Source organism: Perognathus longimembris, chromosome 17 (genome assembly GCF_023159225.1).
Source record: "Perognathus longimembris pacificus isolate PPM17 chromosome 17, ASM2315922v1, whole genome shotgun sequence".
NCBI lineage: Eukaryota > Metazoa > Chordata > Mammalia > Rodentia > Heteromyidae > Perognathus > Perognathus longimembris.
In genome coordinates, this window is record NC_063177.1 from 48,567,986 (window position 1) to 48,592,921 (window position 24,936).

At 41.2% G+C, this 24,936-nt stretch overlaps 1 protein-coding gene across 1 annotated transcript; it reads left to right on the plus strand.

The window, feature by feature from the left end:
* The first annotated feature begins 1,839 nt into the window (after positions 1 to 1,839).
* On the plus strand, positions 1,840 to 9,305 carry Kcnj2 (potassium inwardly rectifying channel subfamily J member 2). The gene is made up of 2 exons (XM_048366016.1): positions 1,840 to 2,009; positions 7,154 to 9,305. Exon 2 carries the CDS (start codon positions 7,374 to 7,376, stop codon positions 8,655 to 8,657), a length of 1,284 nt encoding a protein of 427 aa, XP_048221973.1. The 5' UTR covers positions 1,840 to 2,009; positions 7,154 to 7,373; the 3' UTR covers positions 8,658 to 9,305.
* Positions 9,306 to 24,936: the final 15,631 nt, after the last annotated feature.

The following is a 24,936-nucleotide window of genomic DNA, read 5'->3' on the forward strand; positions in this document are numbered from 1 at the left end:
GACGTCCCAAACCTGTAGCTTGCAGCCCTCCCCTTGTGGGGCCAGTGTTCCCCAGCGCAAAGCTTTCAAAGGCATCTGAGGCTTTAGTCATGGAGCTCGCTGGACTCCAGAATCCCAACAGTCGACACGGGTCAGCAAGGCGCGGGGCTAGCAACACAGTTCACAGCGCCTGGAGACCTTCTCCACGCCCTGGCGACTTAAGTGTCCTGCTTCAAGTGCTAGGACAAGAGACACACTTGCTAAAGCAGGATTAACTACGGGTCTTTAAAAAAAAAAAAAGGGGGGATCCAAATGTATTTCACCAGCACCTCCTAGGGGCCACATGGAGATATGAAACTCTGAGAGGAAACCGTGTCCCCTCCCTCTACCCAACTCAAACACCCTCCCCCTACCCACCCACCCCCACCCCCTCACTCCACCTCCCCCAGGCTGTCTTTGCCTAGAATAAGAGCTAGAAGTCAGTTGGGGAGCTAAGGAGACCTTTGGAGAAAATAAACCGTACCGTAGAACGCCTTTAATCGCTCGGAGAAATGAAATGCTAAAGTACATATACATACATTTGCATGTGTATATTAAGAGTACACGCAGGGATTGCAAATGCCGTGGAAAGAAAAGACTCCTGATAAATCCCTCCCGGGCCCCTAGGATTGAAAACTTCATAACGATACTGAGAGCGCGTGGAGACAGCGAGCATTTGCATTACGGAACACACGCACACGCGGGTGAACTGATGTAAACTCGCAGGATTTTACTCTCCAGTTGGTTATTTTTTTTTTTTTTTGTTAAGCCTGCCATGCTCTGCCTCTGTCTCTCTCCTCTGTCTCTCTGTCCACCCCCCCGTCCCCCCCCCCCCCCACACTGGTTGCTGAGAAGGGAACAAGGATTGAGCTGGGAGGCGCTTAGTGCGAAGGCAGAGCACGGTTGTAGGAGTTGCATGTTCCAGAGAATTCATTACTCTCTAATTGTTCTGATTTTAGATCAGCAGAGCGTGCCGGGCGGTGGCGGTGGATGGAGCAGGAGGAGACAGAGGAGGAGGAGGAGGAGGAGGAGGAGGAGGAATTGAGGGCGGACAAGGCCAGCGGAACGCGGCGGTTCATCCTCCAGAAAAGTCTAGGCGTTTTGTAAGGAATTCAGCAGCAGCCTGGAAAAACCGAATAGCCAAGCAGACAAGCAGTTGCTACCTTTCTTTTTATGTTTTATTGCTTCTTGTGTGTGTGTGCGCGCGCGCGCGTCTAGACCCAGCTGGATTCTCTGGCCCGGGTTTAATTAGCTGCTGCACGGCGCGCGCTGCAGGTTCTGGGGGAAAAGTGGTGGGGTTCGAAGAAAAGGAGGCTTTGGGTGGGAGGGGGGATATGCAATCCTGTTGGAAGTGCAACTCTTCCCCCCCCACCCCCGCCAACGTCATGCTCTCCTCCCCGCACTGGCACCCCGCGCGCCCTTCTAGGAGCGTGCACAGCACCGAGGAGAACCCGGGAAACGTGTGGGGTTTGCAGAGGGGTGGGAAGCTTTGCCCAAGGCTAAACTGCAATTAGACAGCCACGGAAGCCTGGCCGAGAAGCTTCCCACCTGCTGCTGTCCCAGCTTGGCCCGAGGACTTCCTGCTCCCCAAACCCTGGCCCTGTGACTCCCCGAATGTGCTTGGGAGGGGTGGAGGGGGAGGAAGCAGCCGCAGGTTCCCGGGATTGGCAGCACCTTCCCCGCCTCCCCCCCCCCCCTTCCCCGCCTCGCCGCGGGAGGGAGGGGGAGGGATTAGGCGCCCTGCGATTGGCTGGCTGCAAGCAGGAGGCGGAGCGGAGAGGGCCGGTATCGCACCGACCGCCTCAAAAGAGCCCAGGATAGCGCAGAGCGCACTGGAGCCCTGGCCAGCGCGCAGCCATCCGAAGCTTGGGTCTTTTCTTGGGAGTTCTCCATTGCTTCGACTCACTTATTTATACACACCACTGGATCTTACATGCTTCTGTATCCCTCCACTTCTACTCCATGTCCCCATGCCACTGTGCCAGCAACAGGTAAGGGGTGTGGGGGCGGTTTCTTCCTTCATTCGGTGTCTCTGGCCGTGCGTCTTGGAGAATAAACTCGGGCCAAGGTCTCTCGCCCTTACCCTGCCCCGCTGCTCCCAAGATGCCCAGCTGTCATGCTTCTGTCGCGGCCCCCACCCCCTCACCCCCCCACGCCCCTCCTCTCAAGCGTCCTAACTCATGCCTGGGTAGTTTGTGTGAGCCCTTGAACATCCTCGGAGCTAAAAATACTGAGACATGCTTGGAACAGTTGAGCAACAGACACAGATTTCTTGCAACGTCTGTTTGTGCTCATAACTTCCAATGTACCAGCTGTAGCGAGATACCGGATTTGCAGAGCAAGGGCGAGTCTAAGTTTGTTTCTTCCTCTTTGGAGAAAAGATAGAAGAAAACAAAAAGACAAAGGGGAAAAAAATGACTGGGGGGTGGGCAGGGAAGTCTGGAGGTATGATATGAGATCTCCGATCCAGAATCCCCCCCGCCCCCACCCCCCCACAAAAGATCAAAACGTCTTCTGGATTCTGATATCTATTTATTTTATTATTTTATTTTATCTTTTTGGGTGGTTGTTTCAAGTGGGGCCTTCCAGACTAAGCATCTTAAAGTTGCTTTGCTGGGGGGCAGAGAGCCCCAGTTTGTATTTTTGAGCCTGAAGATCACAAAACTTACCCATCATATGTCCCTCTGCCATAAGTACTTTGATATTCTTAATCATAATGGTATCAATGTCTTTTCTTGATTGCACTTTGGTTTTAGGGAAGCAAAGATCACTACAACTTGAGTCTGCAAAAAGATTGCATCAGAATGTGGATTCATCATGACAACTGAAAAAAAATTAGAGATAGGGAATGGGTAGTTTAATGTTTAATGTCTGTCTGGGTAAATATATTAGCAGCAAAGCCATGATGAGGAGAATTCTGGGCATTTTCATAAACTTGGGATGTTGGGAAATAAGGTGTTGTTGGAAAAAAATCTGTTTTGGACATGCAAAGAATGCCTATTTCCTTTTTAATTCGGTTTTTATCTTTACACTAATAATCAATAGGCTGTCAGATTTCTTTTCTAACCATTGTTTTGTGTCCGCTATGTAATACCATTACACTTGTTGGCTTCTTCCTGTTCCTTTCCGGGTCTTTTATTTGTATTTGTCACGATCCACAAAAATCCTGATGCTTTAGAGGAAAGAGATATGTTACTTGGAGTATAATGGGAGGGGTGAGAGTTGAAGTCAAGGTCATCTAACTTGGCTTTCCACACCTTCCCTCATGTTTTGATGGCACTTTATTTTTTTATGATTTTACTATCCCTAAGAAATAGATGGTTTATACCTTTGGGATTTTTTTTAAACCATTTATCTACATCCTTCAGACTCTTCATTTTAAGAATTTTTCTGGCTAATGGTAGAGTCCTTGTATGACTTTTGAGTAGCCTGAACTACTAGCCACATGACCTAGGCATCTCTACCATTTCGAGACCATTTTTGTGTGCATTATTATTTACCAAGTGTTTGCTTTTCAAGATCTGCAAATGCTGGGCACCGCAGCAGCATGCCTTGGCGAACATAGATGTTGAAGACAGAGCTCACATAGATAAAGGGGTGTTCTCCCTCCTCTCCCCACTCCCCACCCCCTTCTTCTCTTCCTTTCTGTTTACTGAGCTACATAGAGGTTGCTCTGAGAGCAGTTGGGCTCACATAGCAACTTGTGCCCAGAGCTCACTTAGGCTGGTCTATATGGCGTCAGCTGGGGAATAGCTGCTCTAAACACTCATTAGCAGACCTCTCACAGCCCAGCGCATTTTCTTTTGCTATCTTCTATCCTTAGGCAGAAACTTTGTTCTTTGCCTATAATTATGAGACATAGTCATTCTCTTTTACCCCTCCTGATTACCTTTTAATTCTATTCTTTAAAATAGATTCTATTGGTACTATTTCCCACATACTACTGAAAGCAATTTGGTGTCCCTCATTTATACTATGTGATCTCTTTGACCTTGTATCTCCTCTCTCTCTGTCTCTCTGTCCCTCTCCTTTCATATCTACCTAAGATTGAAGCGCTGAACTATTTTTTTCCATTGCTTATGCTTAATTTGGGCTCAGCCTATAAATAGTCTTAACATGAACAGCCCCACATGTAGCCTCTCAATTTCCCAGAAATACTTTCTACATCATTGGCTGTGGCCTGGGCAAAAATGATCTTTGTATCCATTGAGTTTACAGCCAGCTCTTTATATATTGAGGCTGAAAGGGATTTTTATACATTGTTCACCAAAATCAACTATCAGCTCTCTGGCGCTTACAGCCATCAACTGATTTAGTATTCTTATGTTTCTCTATTTTGTTGTTTCTCAGTACATTGTTTCAAATAAAGTTACATAAAAGCCTTATTTATTTTTAAATACTTAGTTTAAATAACAAAACAAAGCTTTCCACAGATGCTCATGGATTGGTGATCTCCAATGAGAGAGGAGTGGGCAAGGACATTTTCTGCCTACCTAAAGCCACTGGGGCATGTGAGAAAGTCTACAGTAAAAGCAAATTTTGTAGTGGATTATTAAGACAGTTACCCTATTAGAATTTGGAAGGTTCTACACTTTTGTGATATAATTACCTCCACAAAGTCCAAATATATATCTCATGAGCATGCACACATATATACTCATATAATTAGATATCTGGAGGATCTATTTGAAGTTACAAACATTTCCATTTTGCCTCAAACAATAATAACAACGAAACCACTTATTTTTCCTTTCCAGAAAGAAATGGTAAATTTTCTAAATGGTGCTCCATTTAGGAAACAAATTTCTACCATTAGCAGTGGAAATGAGAGACAAGCAGAGTCCTTCTATATAGGCCTTTTCCAAGGCTCTAAATGGGGAAAGCTATTCATAGGAAGCTAGTATTGTGTGATTTGTGGAATTCAAGCAATCTCATCCTGATATCAGGATTTTTGGAAAGGGAGATTTGAGCCGTTCAATTTCATATGGTTGTTAGACTGTCATCTAAAAAGAGTGTAGAAGTATGCCAAAATAAATTGGAGGTGATATACTACTCATGTTCCCCCTTACAGTAATTCAGACACAGAAGGATTGATTATTTTGAATCATGTAAATGGCATTTCTTGGTGTCAGTTTATAATCAGGTAGTTTCAAGTCAGTTTGAATTCCAGGCTTCCATCCCTTTGTAAATGAAGATTCTTTTGTCCTTGCTTTATTGGAAAAGAACACCTGCATCGAGTGTCCCATCACTTTCTCTGTCTTTTGTAAAATTGCCTGACAACTTCATGTGAGCCAATAATCACTGTTTTATTTTTTTTAAAAGAAACCTTTCCATATTTTAGATCTATAAGCTTGAGGCCTAAGATTCTTTTCCCCCCATTTTGGTCCAAGTTCAAGTTTCATAGGGAAGCAGACAAAACATTGAAGCAGGTGGAAGGTAGGGAAGGCACAGTACCTTCTTTTTAGAAAGTAATTCAAAGGCACTTTCAAATCGGGGCATCATTTAGGTGTCAAAAGCTGCCAAAATGTAACACACATTGCAATTTTCACAGATGACTAATCTTAGGAAAAATGTGTTGGGGCACATTCTTGCATAATCGCTTGGATGTGGAAGGAGAAGTCAAAAGACTGGAACGAGGCATTTTCAAAGACAATGCACCTTGCCTCTTTACAAAAGGATGCATAAAACTGGGATAAATGCTTTGCTTCATTTGTCTTCAGTGGGCTTGACTGAAAAATGATTCTGGTGACTGCTTAATCTTTAGTGTGGTTTGGAGGAGGAGAAAGAAAAAAAAGAGGGTGTCTTCCTTATCAGAGCTTCAACAAATTTCTGATGTTCCCCACATCTGGCTTGTTGTCTCCCTTCAAAACAGGACATATATTTGGTTGTTGCAAAAAAGTTGAGAATCACTTTTATATTTTACTGCTAGGCTGTATTCGTTATGAATGTACACTTGATAAAGAAAACACCTTTGGCTTTCTTTTAGGCTGTTGTTAGCCAAAGAATAATGTATCTTTATCAGAGCCAAGATGGAAAGTTAATGCTTGTAGGTAGTTCTTAACCTAGGGGAGAATGAGGCAATTGGAAAAAGAAAATGAAAATTGCCATTTGTTCTTGTTAAGTAAAGGTGAATGCCTTCCCCATAGGAACCTACAGCAAACAGCAGTCCTGGAAGCGAAAGTGAGCTGGCTGGCATTTATGAGCTGCTTAGATTTTACAAAGTTGTCTCTGTCTGAAAGAACCCAGCATTGGACCTCCATGAAATGAGTTCCTGCCTTATCTCAATCAGCTAAAGACCTGGTCCTTCGGCACAAAGGTGCTTACTTCCTAGCCTGTCATTACACATGGCAATCCCATCTCTGGAGAATTTCAACGACTCTGATTGCTAAGCAACAGAATCGCTCTCTATCCCCCAGAGCAAACCTGTGTCTTAAGTCAGAATCACTCCCACTAACTGAGATGCTATCAGGCATACCTGCACAGTGGCTATTCCAGGTGTGCCTGTGCGAAGGACCCAACCCAAACCCAATCTAGAAATGTCCATCTGTTCCACTGATTCCCAAAGACTGCTCAGTTGGACCATTGGCACAAAATTGTCTGCACTTTCTGATGTCAGCCTTATCAGCAAGGGCTCGAATATTCTCCCATCATGCATTGCATTGCAATTAATATCACGGCTGCATTGATATGCAATGTTCTGTAGACATGTTCTAGTTCTGAGAGCTCCGTGACAAGCCTCGGAGTCAGAAAGGCTTTCTTCGGTTTAATGACTCCAGATCCTCGCTTTGCAGGAAAGGCAAAAAAATAAAACAAAACAGAAAGGAAGAGAGTAAGAGCTGCTAGGTCAACTTTGAGATGGAGATCAAATAGTCTAGAGAGGTGGCCGAAAGTAAGAGAGGGGCGAAGTGAAATTTGGGCTGAATGAATGTGACAGGTAACTTATCTTTGTTCAACAGTTTTAGAATCTTAAGCAACCACGGAGGGAAGGAAGCAGTTTAGGGAACAAAGAATGAAGGTGCCTGCAATCCAGCTGCAGGTTCTCTTTGTACACGATTCTATGTTTTTGTTGGGGATGTTGCCCAACTCTTTGAAGAAATGGCTTCTTTTGTAATGACTGCTCCATCTTCTCTCGCAGGACAAACGCTCTGGATGTCCGCTGAGTTCCGAAGGTAACTGCATGTCCGTGGCGAGGCCTTAGTGGAACCCCAAGGCTCCCGGAGACCCCCATCTCCCCTCCTTTTTTTTCTGTGTGTGCCTGTGTCCTCACTGAACATTCAAAACTGTTTCTCCAAAGGGTCTTGCAAAAACTCAGACTGTTTCCCAAAGCAGAAGCGCTGGCGTCCACAGCAGAAGCAATGGGCAGTGTGCGCACCAACCGCTACAGCATCGTCTCTTCGGAAGAAGACGGCATGAAGTTGGCCACCATGGCCGTGGCCAATGGCTTTGGGAACGGGAAGAGCAAGGTGCACACGCGCCAGCAGTGCCGGAGCCGCTTTGTGAAGAAGGACGGCCACTGCAATGTGCAGTTCATCAACGTGGGCGAGAAGGGGCAGCGGTACCTGGCGGACATCTTCACCACGTGCGTGGACATTCGCTGGCGGTGGATGCTGGTGATCTTCTGCCTGGCCTTCGTGCTGTCCTGGCTCTTCTTTGGCTGTGTGTTTTGGTTGATAGCCCTGCTCCACGGGGATCTGGATGCATCCAAGGAGAGCAAAGCCTGCGTGTCGGAGGTCAACAGCTTCACGGCCGCCTTCCTCTTCTCCATCGAGACGCAGACCACCATCGGGTACGGCTTCAGGTGCGTCACGGACGAGTGCCCCATCGCCGTGTTCATGGTGGTGTTCCAGTCCATCGTGGGCTGCATCATCGACGCCTTTATCATCGGCGCCGTCATGGCGAAGATGGCCAAGCCCAAGAAGAGGAACGAGACGCTGGTGTTCAGTAACAACGCCGTGATCGCCATGCGCGACGGCAAGCTGTGCTTGATGTGGCGGGTGGGCAACCTGCGCAAGAGCCACTTGGTGGAGGCCCACGTGCGGGCGCAGCTGCTCAAATCGCGAATCACATCCGAGGGGGAGTACATCCCGCTGGATCAGATCGACATCAACGTCGGCTTCGACAGCGGCATCGACCGCATCTTCCTGGTGTCGCCCATCACGATCGTGCACGAGATCGACGAGGACAGCCCTCTGTACGATCTCAGTAAGCAGGACATCGACAACGCGGACTTTGAGATCGTGGTGATCCTCGAAGGCATGGTGGAGGCCACGGCCATGACCACGCAGTGCCGGAGCTCCTACCTGGCCAACGAGATCCTCTGGGGCCACCGCTACGAGCCCGTGCTCTTCGAAGAGAAGCATTACTACAAAGTAGACTATTCCCGCTTCCACAAGACTTACGAAGTCCCCAACACCCCGCTTTGCAGCGCCCGGGACTTAGCGGAGAAGAAGTACATCCTCTCCAATGCGAATTCCTTTTGCTACGAAAATGAGGTTGCCCTCACGAGCAAAGAGGAAGATGACAGTGAAAACGGGGCTCCTGAAAGTCCCAGTACGGATTCACCCCCTGACCTGGATCTGCACAACCAGGCCAGCGTCCCCTTAGAGCCCAGGCCCCTAAGGCGAGAATCGGAGATATGACTGCCGGGGTTCCTGGGCTGGGATCTGCTTCACTTGGCCACGCAGTGTGTTGGTCAAAGGCCTGAAACAGTTACAGAGACCACGGCACTGGTTCAGAGGCGGGACGAGGCATGCGCCCAGCGGGCACTAAGGCTCGCCAAGGGGTTTCCAGGAAAAGACTGCAAGCGCCATGATGGGTGGAATGCACTTAGCACGCCTCCGTGTGACCCCAAGGCACCTGCGTGTTGTAGAATAAGTTATGGGTGGTTGTTGTTGTTGTTGTTTTGTTTTGTTTTGTTTTTTTGAAATGTGTTGTTTTGTGTTTTTACAAAACTTGAATCTGCAGACAAGCCTTGCTTGGATATTCAATGTATCCAGAATGCTTCTCTTTAGGGGAACAAGAATGTTTTTAATGGCATAACAAAGGCAGCACTCTGCCTTAATTTTATGAAAAGCTGCTAACTACGTGAACACAGATCGTGTATTTGTTGCCGTGTAGTTTTTCTTTTGTGTAATTTAAAAGTCAGTGTTGAACTCGGTTGAAAGCTCACGATGTGATTCAAAGTGGCAAGTATTTGGCTATGAACTGCCAAAATAAGAGCCTGGTTTTCTGAGGCTAGTAATTTGTGCTAGGATTGATCTCTTTATCTCTCTGTCTCTGTCTTTCTTTCTCTCTCTCTCTCTTTCTGTGTCTCTCTCTCCCTCTGTGTCTTTTTCTCTTTCTCTCTCTCTCTAGTTACATAAGGGCATTACGTAACACTAGCCAAATGGTAGCCTCTGGGTTTTATTTTTATTGTTTTCTTTTTCTCTCCATGATGTTAATGGGTTATCTCAAAATTTAAGTTAAAAGAAATACCAAAGATGATGCACATTTTTTGCACAGAGCAGCTTATGCTAAAAAAAAAAAAAGGAAAGAGAAAAAGAAACAAAGCTCCAAAGGTTGCCTTGACATTGAGAGACAATAACTTTGAACCTCAGTAAGACCTTGAAGAGCCTGATTGTTTTGCATCTTTTCTCAAAAAAAAAAAAAATAACCAGAACCCCCCTCCCCAAAACAAAAACCAAAGCAGCAAACACATGGAGCCTCAATAAGTGTAGTACTTTTAAATTTTTATTTTTTCCTATATCCTCTATATCTTGCTTATTTGAAGAGGAAGAAAAAAAGGGGAAGTATCCCTTCCACCCACCCACACACACACACACACACACACACACACACACACACACGAGTATATACACACACAAACACACATGATAGCAACATCTTTTTCTTTCTTGATAGGGAATACTGGCCAGGTTAATGCATTAAAGTAAGAAATAGCAATGTGCTTCTTGAATTCTGGGCTTTCTTCTTTTTTTGGGGGGGGGGTAACAAATTCCAACATTGGTTCCATAAAATCTTGGTTGCATTTGTTGGCATCCTGGCACCCTCCAAATAAAAGCCATCTGACATAGAAGATAAATAGATACAACATTTTGTAGGTGATTTCTTTGCCTTGACTAGTAGAATGTCTCCAGCTTGACACCATGCTAGGAAATACGGTATCTCCTCATGCTTGGTCTCTACTTTCCTTTCTCTGTCTCTTTTCTTTTTCTTTATCTCATCCATCTGGAGTGAATCCTGCTGTGTCACAGAGAGCTGTAAAATGCCAAAGACAGGGAGGTGAGGACAAGCACTTTGCTTCAACACTTTAGCTTAAGTATTCAGGAGGGAGATGACATTTGCTTTTTGGGTGGCAGAGGTAGGGATGAGAATGATCTCAGTATTTCAGGATTGAAAAGAGCCATAAAGATATAGCACAATCACAAAGTTAAGGAGGTAATCATTGAAAAGGCTTGTGTCATTTCCCTCCAAGTTTGCATCCTTGTGATGAATGTGAGTTGATCATCATCTCCTGTGGAACTCCAGCAAGTTATTAGGGGTAATAATAACTAATAACTAATAACTTTTCTTCAGGCTTCTGCTTGGCTACCAGCCTCCCTAGAAACACCAGACCCTTCCTGCTCTAGCTCAATGACAGAACTATTTTAATTTTATTATTATATTTGTTTTCTTTGGTTTTTAAACCCTCCTTCCCCTACATGTCCACTCCCCCCCCCCTTTAAAAAAATTTTTTTTTGGTGAATTCTAGCATTGCTGACTTTTCCTTTTTAGTTGGAGTCTCAAAATAATCAACTCTCTCATGGTATTATATCCTGGTATGCCATTAAAAAACAGCTTGTTCTAGAATCATGTATTTGTTTTTGTTTTGTTTAGTTTTTTTAATGTGTTGTTTGTGATGGCCTGTGGTTCTTGAACAGCCATATCTGGATTCAGTGCCTGCAAAAGAAAAAAAACTAGAAGATTTTTTTTTTCTGTGACGCAGCCTTCTATGTTGATGTGTGTGAAAACTGTGGGGTTACGTTCATTGGAACGAAGAAGAAGGAGATACTCAAGAAAGTTGGTGTTCTTTGTTTAAATCCAAATTCACAAGGAAGTTAGGGAAGTTGTTGAATTGGAGGAATTGGGAGCTGCTGCTATTATCACGATGTTTTTGCAGAGGAAAATAATCAAACCAAAGAGTATTCAGTGATATCATAAATTAAATGAAGATATAGTGAAGATTGAGGGTGATCATTGTGGACACCCTCATACACACAATGCTACCACTTAAAGAGACTTCAGATATTGAAAAGGGAGATGATGCAGGATCAAGAAAGAGAGTGGGCAATCTTGCAACTTATTTCTGAAAAAAAAACACAAAAAAAGAGAAAAAAAATCTAAAATTTCTGGTGCACAGGTTTGTTTGTTTGTTTTTTTCAAGAAAAATTTTGCAGAAGCTATGTTTTTAAAGTGTACATTTTATAAAGTTTATCAGATATTTTCATATTTAAAGCCAAATGTAAATAGGAGTGTGTAAAGGAAAAACAAAAAGATAATGCCACAGAGAGTATGATTTCCGTGCCGCAATTTCTGGGAGCTAGTTCCTATATGCTACCGGTTAGCATGGTTTTAGCTAATATTTACCGACCTTGTAAGATTTGTATTGCTATGTTCCTCTGTTATTTATTTCAGCATGGACTGTTCAGTTGAAAGCTTTTTATAGTTATTAGCATTTTATTAGTTACAAGCTTTAAATGGCTTTTATTTTTTCTTGTCAAGAGCCAAGACACAGGTAATGCACACTATTTATAGCATTTTACCTTCAACATTTTTGTCCTTATTGACTGGGTCTGCCTAACTAGTGCACACTGGTCTCTAGAACACAGATAGAGGAGACTCACCGTGAATATCTGGGGTTGATTCTCAGATGCATGTTGCTTCTCTCTTGTAAGCAGATCCTGATTGAATTTCTTTACCATGTGTTCCCTTTTAAAGAATGTTTGCCCCTATCTGGAAGGGCGTTATTCTATTTTTTTTTTGGTGGGGGGGAGGAAGGGAGGCATAGATTCTTGGTTATTCTATTTTTAAATAAGAGGTAGACAAAGTGAATTCTATTTTGATTACTGAGAAAGGAATAGTTTTCTATCCCTCTAAGAGTATACTTGAACCAGACATGCTAAGGATGTCACTACAGCACTGTAGCCATTTCAAAATTCCTAGAGAAAGTTTGTTGGACTTTTTTTTTTGTTCTAGTACATGCATTATTCTTTCCCTTTGCTTCTTTCCTTCCCAGTAGCACCCCACTCCACTCCCAACTCTTGATGTGTATTGGGTTAGTTCTGTCCTCAAAATCATGTTAACCTGGCAAATAATAAATGTCACCCTTTGTTTTATAATAAGTCACTCCATAAGGGGAAAAGACCCTGAGAAGTAAGAGTGAGCTTGTTTTCACTCTGTGTTTAATAATGTAAAAGTGGAAATTTACAAAGTGTTGAATTGTTAACTCTTTACTTACAATCCAATCCACTAGATTTAAAAAAAATAATGTTAGGTTTCAGCTCTGGGCTCTGGTGAGCCGATCAGCTCTGGCCTTTGACAATCACGATAGTTATTAATTTTCCCATTTGCCATCTCTCTTTTTTTTGTACCTAAAGTCTTCCTATTGTACTGCACAAACCATGGATTGTACATATTTTTATATATTATGTCTTATTTTATTATTTCTAAATAAAAAGTAAAAATTGAAAACAAATTTGTGCCAAGTCTTATCAAGTCTCCTGTATAATTACTGGGGAAACACTGAGATAGAAAGCAAATGTTCCCAAACAATGGAACATAAATCCTGGTGCTTTGGATGAATAGGGCCATAGAAATTTCCTGAACACACAGGTGTGGTGGAGTTACAGATTAGTTTAATCCAAGTTAGAGGAAGTCCAGCTCATATTTTGTTTTTGGACAGAATGGCTTTGTATAGAGAGAATAGGAAAAAAACAAAACAAAAATAAGGCAGAAAATGCCACCCAACAACAAAACAACAAGCCAATAAAACTATCAAAGAAGAATAGTACAAGGTTTAGACTTTGATTCCACCATGATAGTAGTTACACTGGACTGTGCTTCTATGGTGTGTAAATTCTACCTGTGTATCTCCTCATTCCTAACAAAAGTTATATCTGGATATTCTTTTTCTCTTACTGGAGAAGTTGGTTATATTAAGGCCCAGGAGTAAGTAATTTTTTGACTTTTCAGGGCAGTGGGTCTTTGTTCTCTGGTAAGATAGACTTTTGTAGTCCAAAAGCCCTCACAGACACATAAAAACAAATAGCTCACTGTGTTTGGAAAAAAAAATAAAACAATATAACCCTTTGCTTACAATAATGATGGAAAATGGGCTAGATCTGGCATGTACCCTATCACTTGCCACTTGCCAGTTCTTACCATTGCTGAAGAAACTGAGGATTTATTTTAAAGCCATCTCAATCAAACTGAAGTAGGTTTGATCAGTTTCTAAACCTAGTATACTCCATGAAGCTATATAGGATTTTAAGGTACATATTTTGCCTGGTAACCTTAAGGAGAATGCGACTTCCTCTAGCAAATTAAATGTTTCCCAAAGCATAAAGACAAGATTAGTTTGCACAAAGAAAGACGAGTTTTTCCTTCATGTCATTTGTGTTTTACAAATACCCAAAGAACACTGTCAAGACCATGGCTATCAATTCTCTATAAACACTCAATACAGTGATTTCATCTTCACAGAAGCCATGGTTTTATTTTTATCCCCGAAAAGAAATGAGGAAGAGAAGTCCCAGAGGAACACTTTGTCCAAATGCTTATAGGTGGGTGTAGGTATTCAAGTTGAGCCTGGGGCCTGCTACCCTGGGGGATACTCCACAGTGACTGCATTCCACGAGGAGTAACTCTGGGGAAAGGAGCTCTATTTAATCTAAGCTGCTTCTGCCTCTCCATTTTGTTCTCAATGATGGAAATTTATTATTTTTTTCCTCTTTACAGGGCACAGGGACAAAAATCAAGATTCCTAACTCGTTCCCCAATGCTCCTCAATCCCTCCTTTTATTATTTGAAGAGTAGGAACATCTCACAGGGAGAGAATAATTACACACCTGAGTATTGGTTGTAGGATTTGGGTACACTTCAAACTTCAGATTCATTTCAGTTCACCAGGAATTGCTTAGACCTGTCTCCAGACAAAACCACAAGGTTGTGCCACTAACCAAACTGTAGGCATCTAACCACCTCCTACACTTCTGCTTTTTTCATTCTGTGGACAGCCAGAGGGAGTAGCAAGATTTCCTGTGGTCGTTCTGAGTAGGGAAAGGGAGGTATAGCAAATCCATTCTTACTTATTTAGTGATTTTTTTTTCTTTTTTTTTTTTTGGCCAGTCCTGGGCTTTGGACTCAGGGCCTGAGCACTGTCCCTGGCTTCTTCCCGCTCAAGGCTAGCACTCTGCCACTTGAGCCACAGCGCCGCTTCTGGCCGTTTTCTGTATATGTGGTGCTGGGGAATCGAACCTAGGGCCTCGTGTATCCGAGGCAGGCACTCTTGCCACTAGGCTATATCCCCAGCCCGATTTATTTCTTAATTGTTTATTCATTTATTTAGTTAGTTGACTATATGCACATATCCCACACTACTGTGGGGAGTTTGAGAGTTCTGTGTAGACTCCATTGAGTGGCAAGCAAGCCACGTTTCCAAATGCAGCAGTTCCTCAGATAATACTTGCAAAAACCATAAGCACTTGTGTATTTTCTTCGAGAAATTACCATTTTAGTACTGGCAAAAAAATCCTTTGGTTTCCCCCAAGTTATTTAATTTGCATATGCAAAAAGGAACAATGATATCTCCAGCTATTTCAAGGATAGAGTTCATTGAGTTAGCATATTCCCAGATCTCAGCCTTTTACAATTTTTTTTTTCCAAAATAGTTCAGACAGGAACCAAGTGATCCAAGGATTCCATTCACTCTACAAAGCTTGCTATAATAACTTTTTATATAATCACAGACTAATCCATACCAGGTATAGGTGCAATAAAACTGCCAAGGAGCTGGCTCTGAGAGAAGTGGTCTCACTGGACTGAGGGGTTGTCCAGGGTGCAGGGCCTCCCTGGAAAAAACCGGAAAAGTTGTGGGAAGACTGGAAGGAGCCATTCATCTTGATGTGGAAGCTAGGAAAGTGGACTTGTTGAAGTGGGGGTATGTGGAAGGGAGATCTAGTGTACGAGCCAGCCTCAGTGCATTAAGTATTACTAAATACTGAGGACATTAATGGTGAATAATTACACATAAGTGCTTCTCCCTAAATAACCGAAATGTGTTGCCCCGTGGGCAATTCATGGTTTTGGAGGAATGATTTTCTAAAACTATAATTCTCTGCCTGATTTAAAAAAATGATACATATTTATTGAATATTTCTTTGGGTGACTGAAGCTAGTGTGTGCATCTCTTTCTGGGCAGATGTTGTTTTTAAAGGTTTTTATTTATCATGAAACTGTCACCCAATGTATTATTTATTGCCAGAAGTATCTTAATGCCATTTAAGTTTATGCTTCTGATCCACTGTATCAAGAAATCAAGTTAATACACCATGTTACAGATTAACTGTTTCATGCATCATATACCATAGCATTTCATAGGTATCGTATCCTTTATCATTGTATCATATAACACATGATAGAGATTATCAGACAGGATCATCAAATAATCATATTTGATTAATAGCAGAATATTGGGCAAGTCAGAAGGGCCACATGAGAAACAATGACATGCTTTTAACCTGAGTTATTTTTTGTGGGGGTAGATTCCACTAATTTTCAGAGATTCTTTATATTTTGGATTTGGGATTCTATTCTGAGAGCTGGAAGCTGTTCAGGGATTTGACTTATAGAAAATTACTTTCAACGCAACCAAAAAGTTTGTTCAGGGATTATATAAGGTTAAATTCTCAGAGTTTTCTATCTGGGCTTATTTTTCTTTTTTCCTTAAAAGATTCATGATTGGAGAAAAGGAATAGCATGATTATATTTTCTTAGAAAGGAAAAGCATATATATATATATGAATATACACAACTACTTATAAATATATCTGAAAGCTAACTAGTGATTATTGATACCTTGGGATCTATGAAGCACTATGCAGAGAGACACAAAGCTGCTCCTCTCCATTTATAGAAAAGTTCACTTGGAAGATTAAATATTTCTTAGTTGTCATTATGTACTCAAATATTTATATAACACCTCAGAAAGAATTGTTATTACTATTGAAAAAAAGTCACTAAGAACTTCAGTTGAGTGACAAGGATGGATAGTTAAAGATGACAAGTACATTTTGCACATAACAACCAATGTGTGGCTGTAATGAATGTCTAATGAAACAATTTAATTCTTATTTAATTGTTGATGTTTCTGTTATGGCTCCAAGTGACCCAGGAAGCTTTATGTAATATGTTGCCCTAAGGAAGTAAAGCTGAATTAAGTAATCAGCCCTTTATAAGATGACGTCCCAGGCTCTCATACTTACATATGAACTCCTCTACCCCAGTATTTATTTATAACTTGCTCCCTGTTGTCTGTCTGTCTGTCTCTATTTCTTTCTGTTGCTTTCTCTGTCTCTCTGTTTCCCATCCCCTTTTGTGGATGTCCTTGTTTCTCTTTCTTATAAATATTGATGGCAAGTCTTACTTTTGATTTTTATTTTACTCTTGAATTCTAAATAAATTTTATCTGGAAACCTTCATGCTGACGTATAAGTTCAGCAAGACAAACCTATTTTGCAACTTCCTGATATTTTAGAATTAAAACATGTGAAAACCTTTAAAGTATACGAAGACATACTGTTTTCTTCTTTTCCAAATCTCCCTCCAAACATTTCTTTTAATCAATTGATTCTATATCATTTGTTAAAACCCTGTTAAATAAACAATTTAATGCTCTCATAGACACAAAGTCACAATCAGAACAGATTACTATGAAATTTACTTTTTTATTACCTCTTACAAAGGAAATGTCATACTTCAAATCTTGCTTTTAAGAAAAAATTAAATATCTATGTGTGTTTGGTTTGGTTTTGATAAACTGCTTTATGAAAACAAATGTACTCCCACTCCTGCAGGAGTGAAAATTGTTGAATACTGTGGCAGAAAGTGTTACTTAATTTCTTGTTAAAAGGAAATATAAGAAAGTGAATGTAGAGAACCTAAAAAGTCCGTGGCATTTAAAAAAAAGCTAGGCTACCCTCCCTCGCTCCCTCCCTCCCTTCTTTCCTTCTTTCCTTCCCTCTTCCTTTCCTTGTCTCCCTTTATTCTTCCATCCCTCCTATCCTCCCTTCCAAACATGTTCAGTCTATTATGTGGCTAACACTGTGTTTCTTGATGCAATTATTCATCCTTTTGGAAGTCATTTTTAATAAAATTGTAATAATACTACTAGGAATCAAAGCTGCTCATAGTAATGTTTAATGTAACACAAAGAATGTTTTTTCTTGCATTTTAAGGAGATCCTTTAAGTGGATCCTTTGCTCCTGTGGGCTCTATTCTCTCCCTGTTTTGTGCCAGCTACTGCTCTGACCCAAGATTTTGCAGTGATTAGATCTGTGAATCACCTTTGCCTCAGTACCTCCCCAGTCCTGACACTAGGGCCAAAGAAGAGCTCTTGAGTAAGTATTCGGGTTCACTCCTACCTAATGAACCAATGCCTCAAGTCTTGGACTTCATGATTTCATTTGACTTTGGCTTCTCAGATTTTTGGTTAATACAATGTAAAGTCCCAGCTAAGCCACTCTTTATTTGACCTTGCAGCAAAGAGAATGCTTCACTAAACTGTACCCAGAAGTTTCTTTGAAAATGCATGGACAACTACAGCAAGATCCTACTCATACAAACAGATTATTTACCAGCAAGGAAATTTCAAAGGCAAGTATATACACATCCCTAGCAAAACAGTCTTGGGAAACGCATTGTCAAACAACTACCATTGTTAAGCTGAATGGATAGGACAGTCCTAGCATTTGTTTATCTAGTGGTCCTGAGATCAGCAAAACATTGCAGCTGCCTTTTCCAGAATTGGCTGGAAGTTGTAGCATCACTTGGGCATGATCAGTCAATGGAGACTGAAGAAGATGCTCTGGGGTTGCCATAGAAACTGAGAGAAGCACAGAAGTACCTTCTCCTGTAAGCTCTTAAATTTCATCTGAGTGACTTTATTTGGAAACCAAAAAAAAAAAAAAAGTGCACAAGGATGTAAATATATATATATATATTAAAAAACAACCCTACATTCAATTATAGATACAATATGTAATTTTGCTTCTGTCTATGGCCCCTAACTCCTTCCATTTGAAAATACTTGTACTATTCAACGACAAGTCCTTCAGTGACTATTTAATTAATGTGAGGCCAGATTTACCAAGATAAGGGGTTATAGCTTATTTGCTTTTCTACAGACTCAAACTAGATGTCCCTTTCCTATAATATATTCATATTGAGCTACCCAATCTGATGAGGGGCTACTGAAATTGCTCTGTCATTAAGCTTTCACTAGGCTAGAACATTCTGTAGGATTATGATCTTTTTGTAGGATAATACGAAAAAAATGGACAGGAGAATGCCAAAAAAGCAATTAATGGAGGAGGCCAACAAAAATCTTTTTTCTTCTTTAAAAATAACTCCTGTTGCTACTTGCAATAAACAGTTCATTTCACAATGGGGTGGGGGGTGATATTTGTGGTGAACTCTAAGTACTTCAACAGTGATTCTATTGCAAGACTCCCCTGAAAGGGGGTGGGGGTGGGGAATATGTTCAGAATTGAGAGGGTCTCTCTTCGTCTTTCCACCTTCTAATTGAGCTGATGGATTACATTTGTTGGAAGAAAAAAAAAAGGGAAACGTCTATAACCTCTTCTTTGTCAAGGCAATCCTAGACCTGCACCTTGGCATGATTTGGAAAGTACTTAGCTAGTTACTTCCTGCTAGTGATTTGCATGAGGTTGTGTGCAGGACAATTGACTGAGAAGAAAAAAATGCAAAGATACAAGGTGTGTCTGATGAAAAAGGTTGCAGTCTGTTTGGCTGTTTGGGACGATAGTCTGTCTGAGCATTAGATTTCGAGGACTATATGCATAGGGCTTTTGATTTAATCTGTGCAAGGCAAATAAGTCTTTTACATGAATAAAATATGCATGACTTTTTCTTTCTTAGGAGAGCTGGCAACCTGCAGGCAAAATATGTAGCAGATTCAGCTAGTACCATTTGTAGAACCAGACTGGCTATATACTTTAAATGCCTGCTAAAATGAGCCACATGCTTGCAAAAAATAAATAAATAAAAAGGAACTGAGGAACTTCCTTGATTGAGGTTGAAAATTTATTTTAATGGATGGAGAATTTCCAGACTTCTCTGTCTAGGGGAACATCACAATGGCATGAGGGAGGTTCTTCAAACACCACTTACAATATCATCAGTGTCCTCTGCCTCTGAGGAAAACGTATGGATTGGGTGTTTCCATTTGTTTTGCATGATTTTTTGTTGTTGTTGAATTGTTTCTGCTCTTGATCGTATTTCATCTCATCTCATCTCATTTTAGTTTTCAAAACTGTATGTCTTGACCCACATCAGTCTGTAACCACCACTCACATCTTCTTCAGGTTTTATAAGGCAAGCGACATAACCATACATCATTTCACCAGTGCCAGCTTTCTTTTTTTAAAAATTTTTTTTTTGTCAAACTGATGTACAGAGAGGTTACAGTTTCATATGTTAGGCATTGGATACATTTCTTTTACTGTTTGTTACCTCCTCCTTCATTCCCCCCTCTCCCCCCGCCATGAATTGTTCAGTTCATTTACACCAAACAGTTTTGCAAATATTGTTTTTGTAGTTGTCTTTTTTACCCTGTGTCTCTTGATTTTGGTATTCCCTTTCAGTTTCCTGGTTCTAATACTAGTATACATGGTTTCCAATGTACTCAGATAAGATACAGAGATAGTGCAGGCACAACCACAGGAAGAGGATACAAGAAGATCATCAATAATAGAAGCTACGGTTACACATAGCAAGTTGAAAGTAGTTACAACAGTGATATAACAATCATTTCCATTACATGGAGTTCATTTCACTTAGCATCATCTTATGTGTTCTTAAGGGTATGAATATTGGGCTCTTGTGATCCTTTCCTGTGACTTGCCTAAACCTGTGCTAATTATTTCCTATGAGGGAGACCATAGAGTCCATGTTTCTTTGGGTCTGGCTCACTTCACTTAGTATAACTTTTTCCAAATCCTTCCATTTCCTTACAAATGGGGCAATGTCATTCTTTCTGATAGAGGCATAAAATTCCATTGTATATATGTACCGCATTTTCCTGATCCATTCGTCTACTGAGGGGCATCTGGGTTGGTTCCAAATTCCAGCTATAACAAATTGTGCTGTGATGAACAGTGTTGTGATGGTGGCTTTAGTGTGTTCTTGTTTGTGGTCTTTTGGGTAGATGCCCAAAAGTGGGGCTGCTGGGTCATAGGGGAGCTCTATGTTTAGCCTTCTGAGGAATCTCCATACCACTTGCCAGAGTGGCTGAACCAGTTTACATTCCCACCAACAATGAAGTAGGGTTCCCTTTGGCCACATCCCCTCCAACATTTGTTATTGTTAGTTTTTTTGATATAGGACATTCTTACTGGAGTGAGATGGAATCTCAATGTTTTTTGATTTGCATTTCTTTAATAAAAGATGTAGAGCACTTTTTCATATGTCTCTTGGTCATTCTCATTTCCTCATCAGAGAAGTCTCTTTTTAAGTCTTCAGCCCACTTGTTGAGGGGGCTATTGATTTTTGCAGTTTTGTTTTGGAAGAATGTAATTATTTTAGTTCTGCATATATTTTAGATATGAGGCCTTTGTCCATTGTATGGCCTGTAAAGATCTGTTCTCAATCTGTGGGAAGCTATCTTTCGAGCTATGTCCTTTGTCCTGCAGAAGCTCTGCAGTTTGACGCAGTCCCATTTGTCCATCCTTTCTTTGATTTGTAGCATTTCTGGGTCTTTGTTAAGGAAGTTCTGTCCTGTGCCAAGGAGCCCAAGTGTTTCTCCTACACCTTCCTTTAGTGTTTTCAGGGTATTTGTTTTAATTTCGAGGTCTTTGATCCATTTGGAATTGATTTTGGTGCAGGGTGATATATAAGGATCTAGTTTTAGTTTGTTGCATGTGTTGAACCAGTTTTGCCAGCTTTCATTGACAAGGGGATTCTCCTCTTGTCCTCCATGGAAATTGCCAAGGGCACTTGCAGATCCTGATTCTGTGGGCTGTGGGCTGGGGCTGGGTGCTGAGGGTGAGGGTGGGCCTGGGGGGGCTTCTTTCTTTGCTCCCCCCACTTAGGGTCCAGCCAGACCCATCCTGCTTTCCTGCTGAAATAATCCCGTGGTCCTGAGGTTAACTGGGACCTCATCTGTAGAAATAGTTAGCTCTAGAACTGCATACATTCTTTGCATTTTACACAGTCACTGTGCTGCTTAGATGTACAGGGTCATAAAGCTTAATTACCACAATGTAAAGTTTGACTTCATTCTCCCAGCTCAGAAGTCTGATTCTGTCAGCACATTAGAACTCAGCTGAACCAGCCTTGGAGAAAGAAATGGATGGACCGGAAATACCTTCAGGGCCAATGATGGAGCACTGTACTGGATGGTGTTTGGGATCATAGTGAGGAGAAGGCTGGTAAATTACCACAGGGTGGTAGCAAACAGAGACACCTAATTCAACTGAGTCTTTGCTGAGCACTTAGAAAGGACCCCTTTCCTTGAGAATGCAGAGATGCAAGATTTATCCTAGGAACTCTTTCTTCTCGTTTGTTTTGTGATTTCTTCAGGCCCTCTACCACTGGAGCCATAGGGACAATCCTCCTTTTTAAGCATGGGAGCGGTGGACTGCCATCGCCCTATTTGTGTTTCGCCAAGTCACTAAGGTAAGAAGCAGATGATCAATTCCTGCTCAACCATTGGTCATGACGGAGTCTGGTGAGCCTTTTTTTTTTTTTTTTTTTGGCCAGGGCTGATATTGAATCATCACGATTTAACACTCTACTTCCAAAGGTGCTAGGATTACAGGCTTGAGCTACTGTACCCAGCCACATAGTAAAGAATCTTCTTTCAAATACCTCCAAGGCTAACGATGTCATCACTCTCCTCTTCTCACTAAGTCTTTATTTACATAATCAGACATGCTCAGTACATTTGAATTTCAGATTCAGAGTCTGGAAATCAATCTCTTCTCCTTCATCTTCCTTTTTCTCCACCCCCTTCTCCTCTGCCTATTTCCCCCCTCCCCCTTCCTCCGGAGGTCTTTATTTATTTATTTATTTATTTATTTATTTATTTATTTATTTTGTCTGGATGCAGGGATTTGAGCTCAAGCACTTGAAATCACTCAGTTTGCTTGCTTGACTGGCTCCCTCTCTACCACATAAACACCCAGACCTAGGGGAAAAAAAAGTTAATATTTTATTCTGTCTGTAACTTTCTTCATTTACAATATTCTTTTTTTACATACTGGAAAACACATTTCTGTGTCTACTTTTATGACTTTTATAGAAGTGTCCATGCTTGTTATCATCATCACAATAACCACAATATTATCTCCATCACCCAAATTTATTTGGTCCCCTATTTCAGAAAATCTTTCCTTTGCTCACACATTCATCCCCCCCAAATCCAGATTTCTGTTTTCTGAAGAGATTTTATTCTAACTTTCTTCTTTTGGCAGTACTAGGGTTTGAACTCAGGGCTGTGTTCTAAGGAGTTCTCGTACTTGAGACATACATTTTTTTTTCTTTTTGGCTAGGGATTCATGTTTTTGCCTATGCATCTTCAGGGGTGATCTTCTTATCTCTACCTTCCATAGAGCAGAGATTACAGGTACACACTACTCTGCTTGGCCCTGTTCCATCTTTTAAAGGCATTGTGTATCTCTGCTTTAATATAGCAAGTCTTGCTTTTACCTTCTAACTTCTAGAAGAACTATTACTGTCTAATTCTCAAAGTACTGGAAGATTTGAGAGCTCAATACACACCATTCCTTCATCCTTTCTCAGTCAGACTCTAGACCACTGACATGGTTTGTTGTTGTCGTTGTTATTTGTTAAATTTGTAGCAGCAGAACTTTGAGAAAAACGTATGATTGTGATTATATATATATATAGTATGACCACATACAGACATATTTACCTGTATGCACACACACACACACACAATTTAGCATATATTTTCCCTAAGAAAATATTCATTTATAACAATTTTCCAAACACATTCCTGTAGGTTTTGTAGCATTTTTAAAAATCTGTATAAGTTGCATTTAAGCTGGGGATGGGTGGCTCATGCCTGTAATCCTAGCTGCTTCAGAAACAGATCTAAGGATTGTGGTTCAAAGCTAGGTAGGGCAGAAAAGTCTCTAAGACACTTATCGCCAACCAACCAGTAAGGGTCCAGAAGTGGAGTTGTGGCTCATGTAGTAGAATGCTAGCCTTAAGGATAAAAAGAGTGAGACCTTGAGTTTGAGCCTCGCAATTGGGACACACGCACACAAACATATTCATACACATAAACATTTAGTCTCATGTAGTAACATATTTTAAACTGGTTCATCTTCCACAGATCAACATTGCAAAAATGCTTTTCATAAGTTACTTAAGAAATTTGAATTTTGCACATTGGTTGGCACATTGGGAAACAAGTAGGAAAATTTGTGAAAACTGAAACATGGAAGTTTGTGTAACCGTGCTTGATGAATTATACAGTATTATGCATTCATTATTTTTATATTTGGAACAATAGCTTTTCATTTCTTCTGATATTCTTCTAAGCACTTCAATCTATTGAAAGCAAAACAAAAACAAAAACCTCCAAAACTTTTCTTCCTTTGAAAAACATTTGCTGAGCCTTAGGTACCCAAGGCTGAGAGAGGTACTTGGGATCCTATGGTAGTCTTTGGAGAAAGATTGCAGTGGAGTTAGGGAGAAGAGAAGAGCAGCAATTACAGTAATCTAATTTTAGATTTCTATATTTGTGCTCTGACCTCAGCAATTAAGCCCAAGACCTCCAATAAAGTGTCTGTGTAAGACATGTAAACTAAGCAATCTTCTAGGCTCTTGGCTCAGACAATCTAGGCCATTACCTATCACCTTGTAATGATTATAAAGTATGCATTTGTTTTGTTGCTCCATTTTATTTCCCTTTTTCTGTTACTTTTCCTTTTGCTACTTGTGTCTCAAAGTTTGGAGTTTATGCTCTTGGTCTCTAGAAGTCATTATTCTTGGCAACAGGTTCTTGAACAAGCCTATCAGACTACAGAGTGCATTTCCTATATCTTGGGGCATTGGACTCTATTCAGGGGGCAGCTTGTTTGGACATGCTATTTGTTTCTTATTATCGTCCTTTCGGAGAGAAAAGTACATGCATTTTAGTAAGGTCAATGTTCAAATGAGAAACATGTTTGGTGACCTAGACTCTGTTACTGTCCCCAAACACTGTCATGTTCCCAGAGTACGAAGCTGACCCTACCCAGAACTTGCGTCTCAGGTAGGGTTCCTGCAAGCCTGAGGTAGAGGTTTAGCTGGAATGTCTATCAGAATGTGTTATGCAAGAGAACCTCTCTTGCCTCATCCTCTCCATAGGGGTTTCCCCTTTTTGCACTCTAGGGGAGTCTCTCCCCAGCACTTCCTTGTAGATGGTTTTTTTCTTAATCTCACTGCTTGCATCATTGCATTTTGCAGGGCAATTCTTTCTGGAAAAAGATTCATTTGCTACTTGTTCTCTCTAGGAGGTAAGCCGTTTAAATTTTCCTGTAAATAGATATGGGAAGGCAATCATTGCAAACACACACACACACACACACACACACACACACACACACACATACACATTCACAAACAAATAAC

Bases quoted from the DNA above. Each gene is read 5' to 3' on its own strand.
- Kcnj2 (XM_048366016.1), top strand. From the start codon at position 7,374: ATGGGCAGTGTGCGCACCAACCGCTACAGCATCGTCTCTTCGGAAGAA.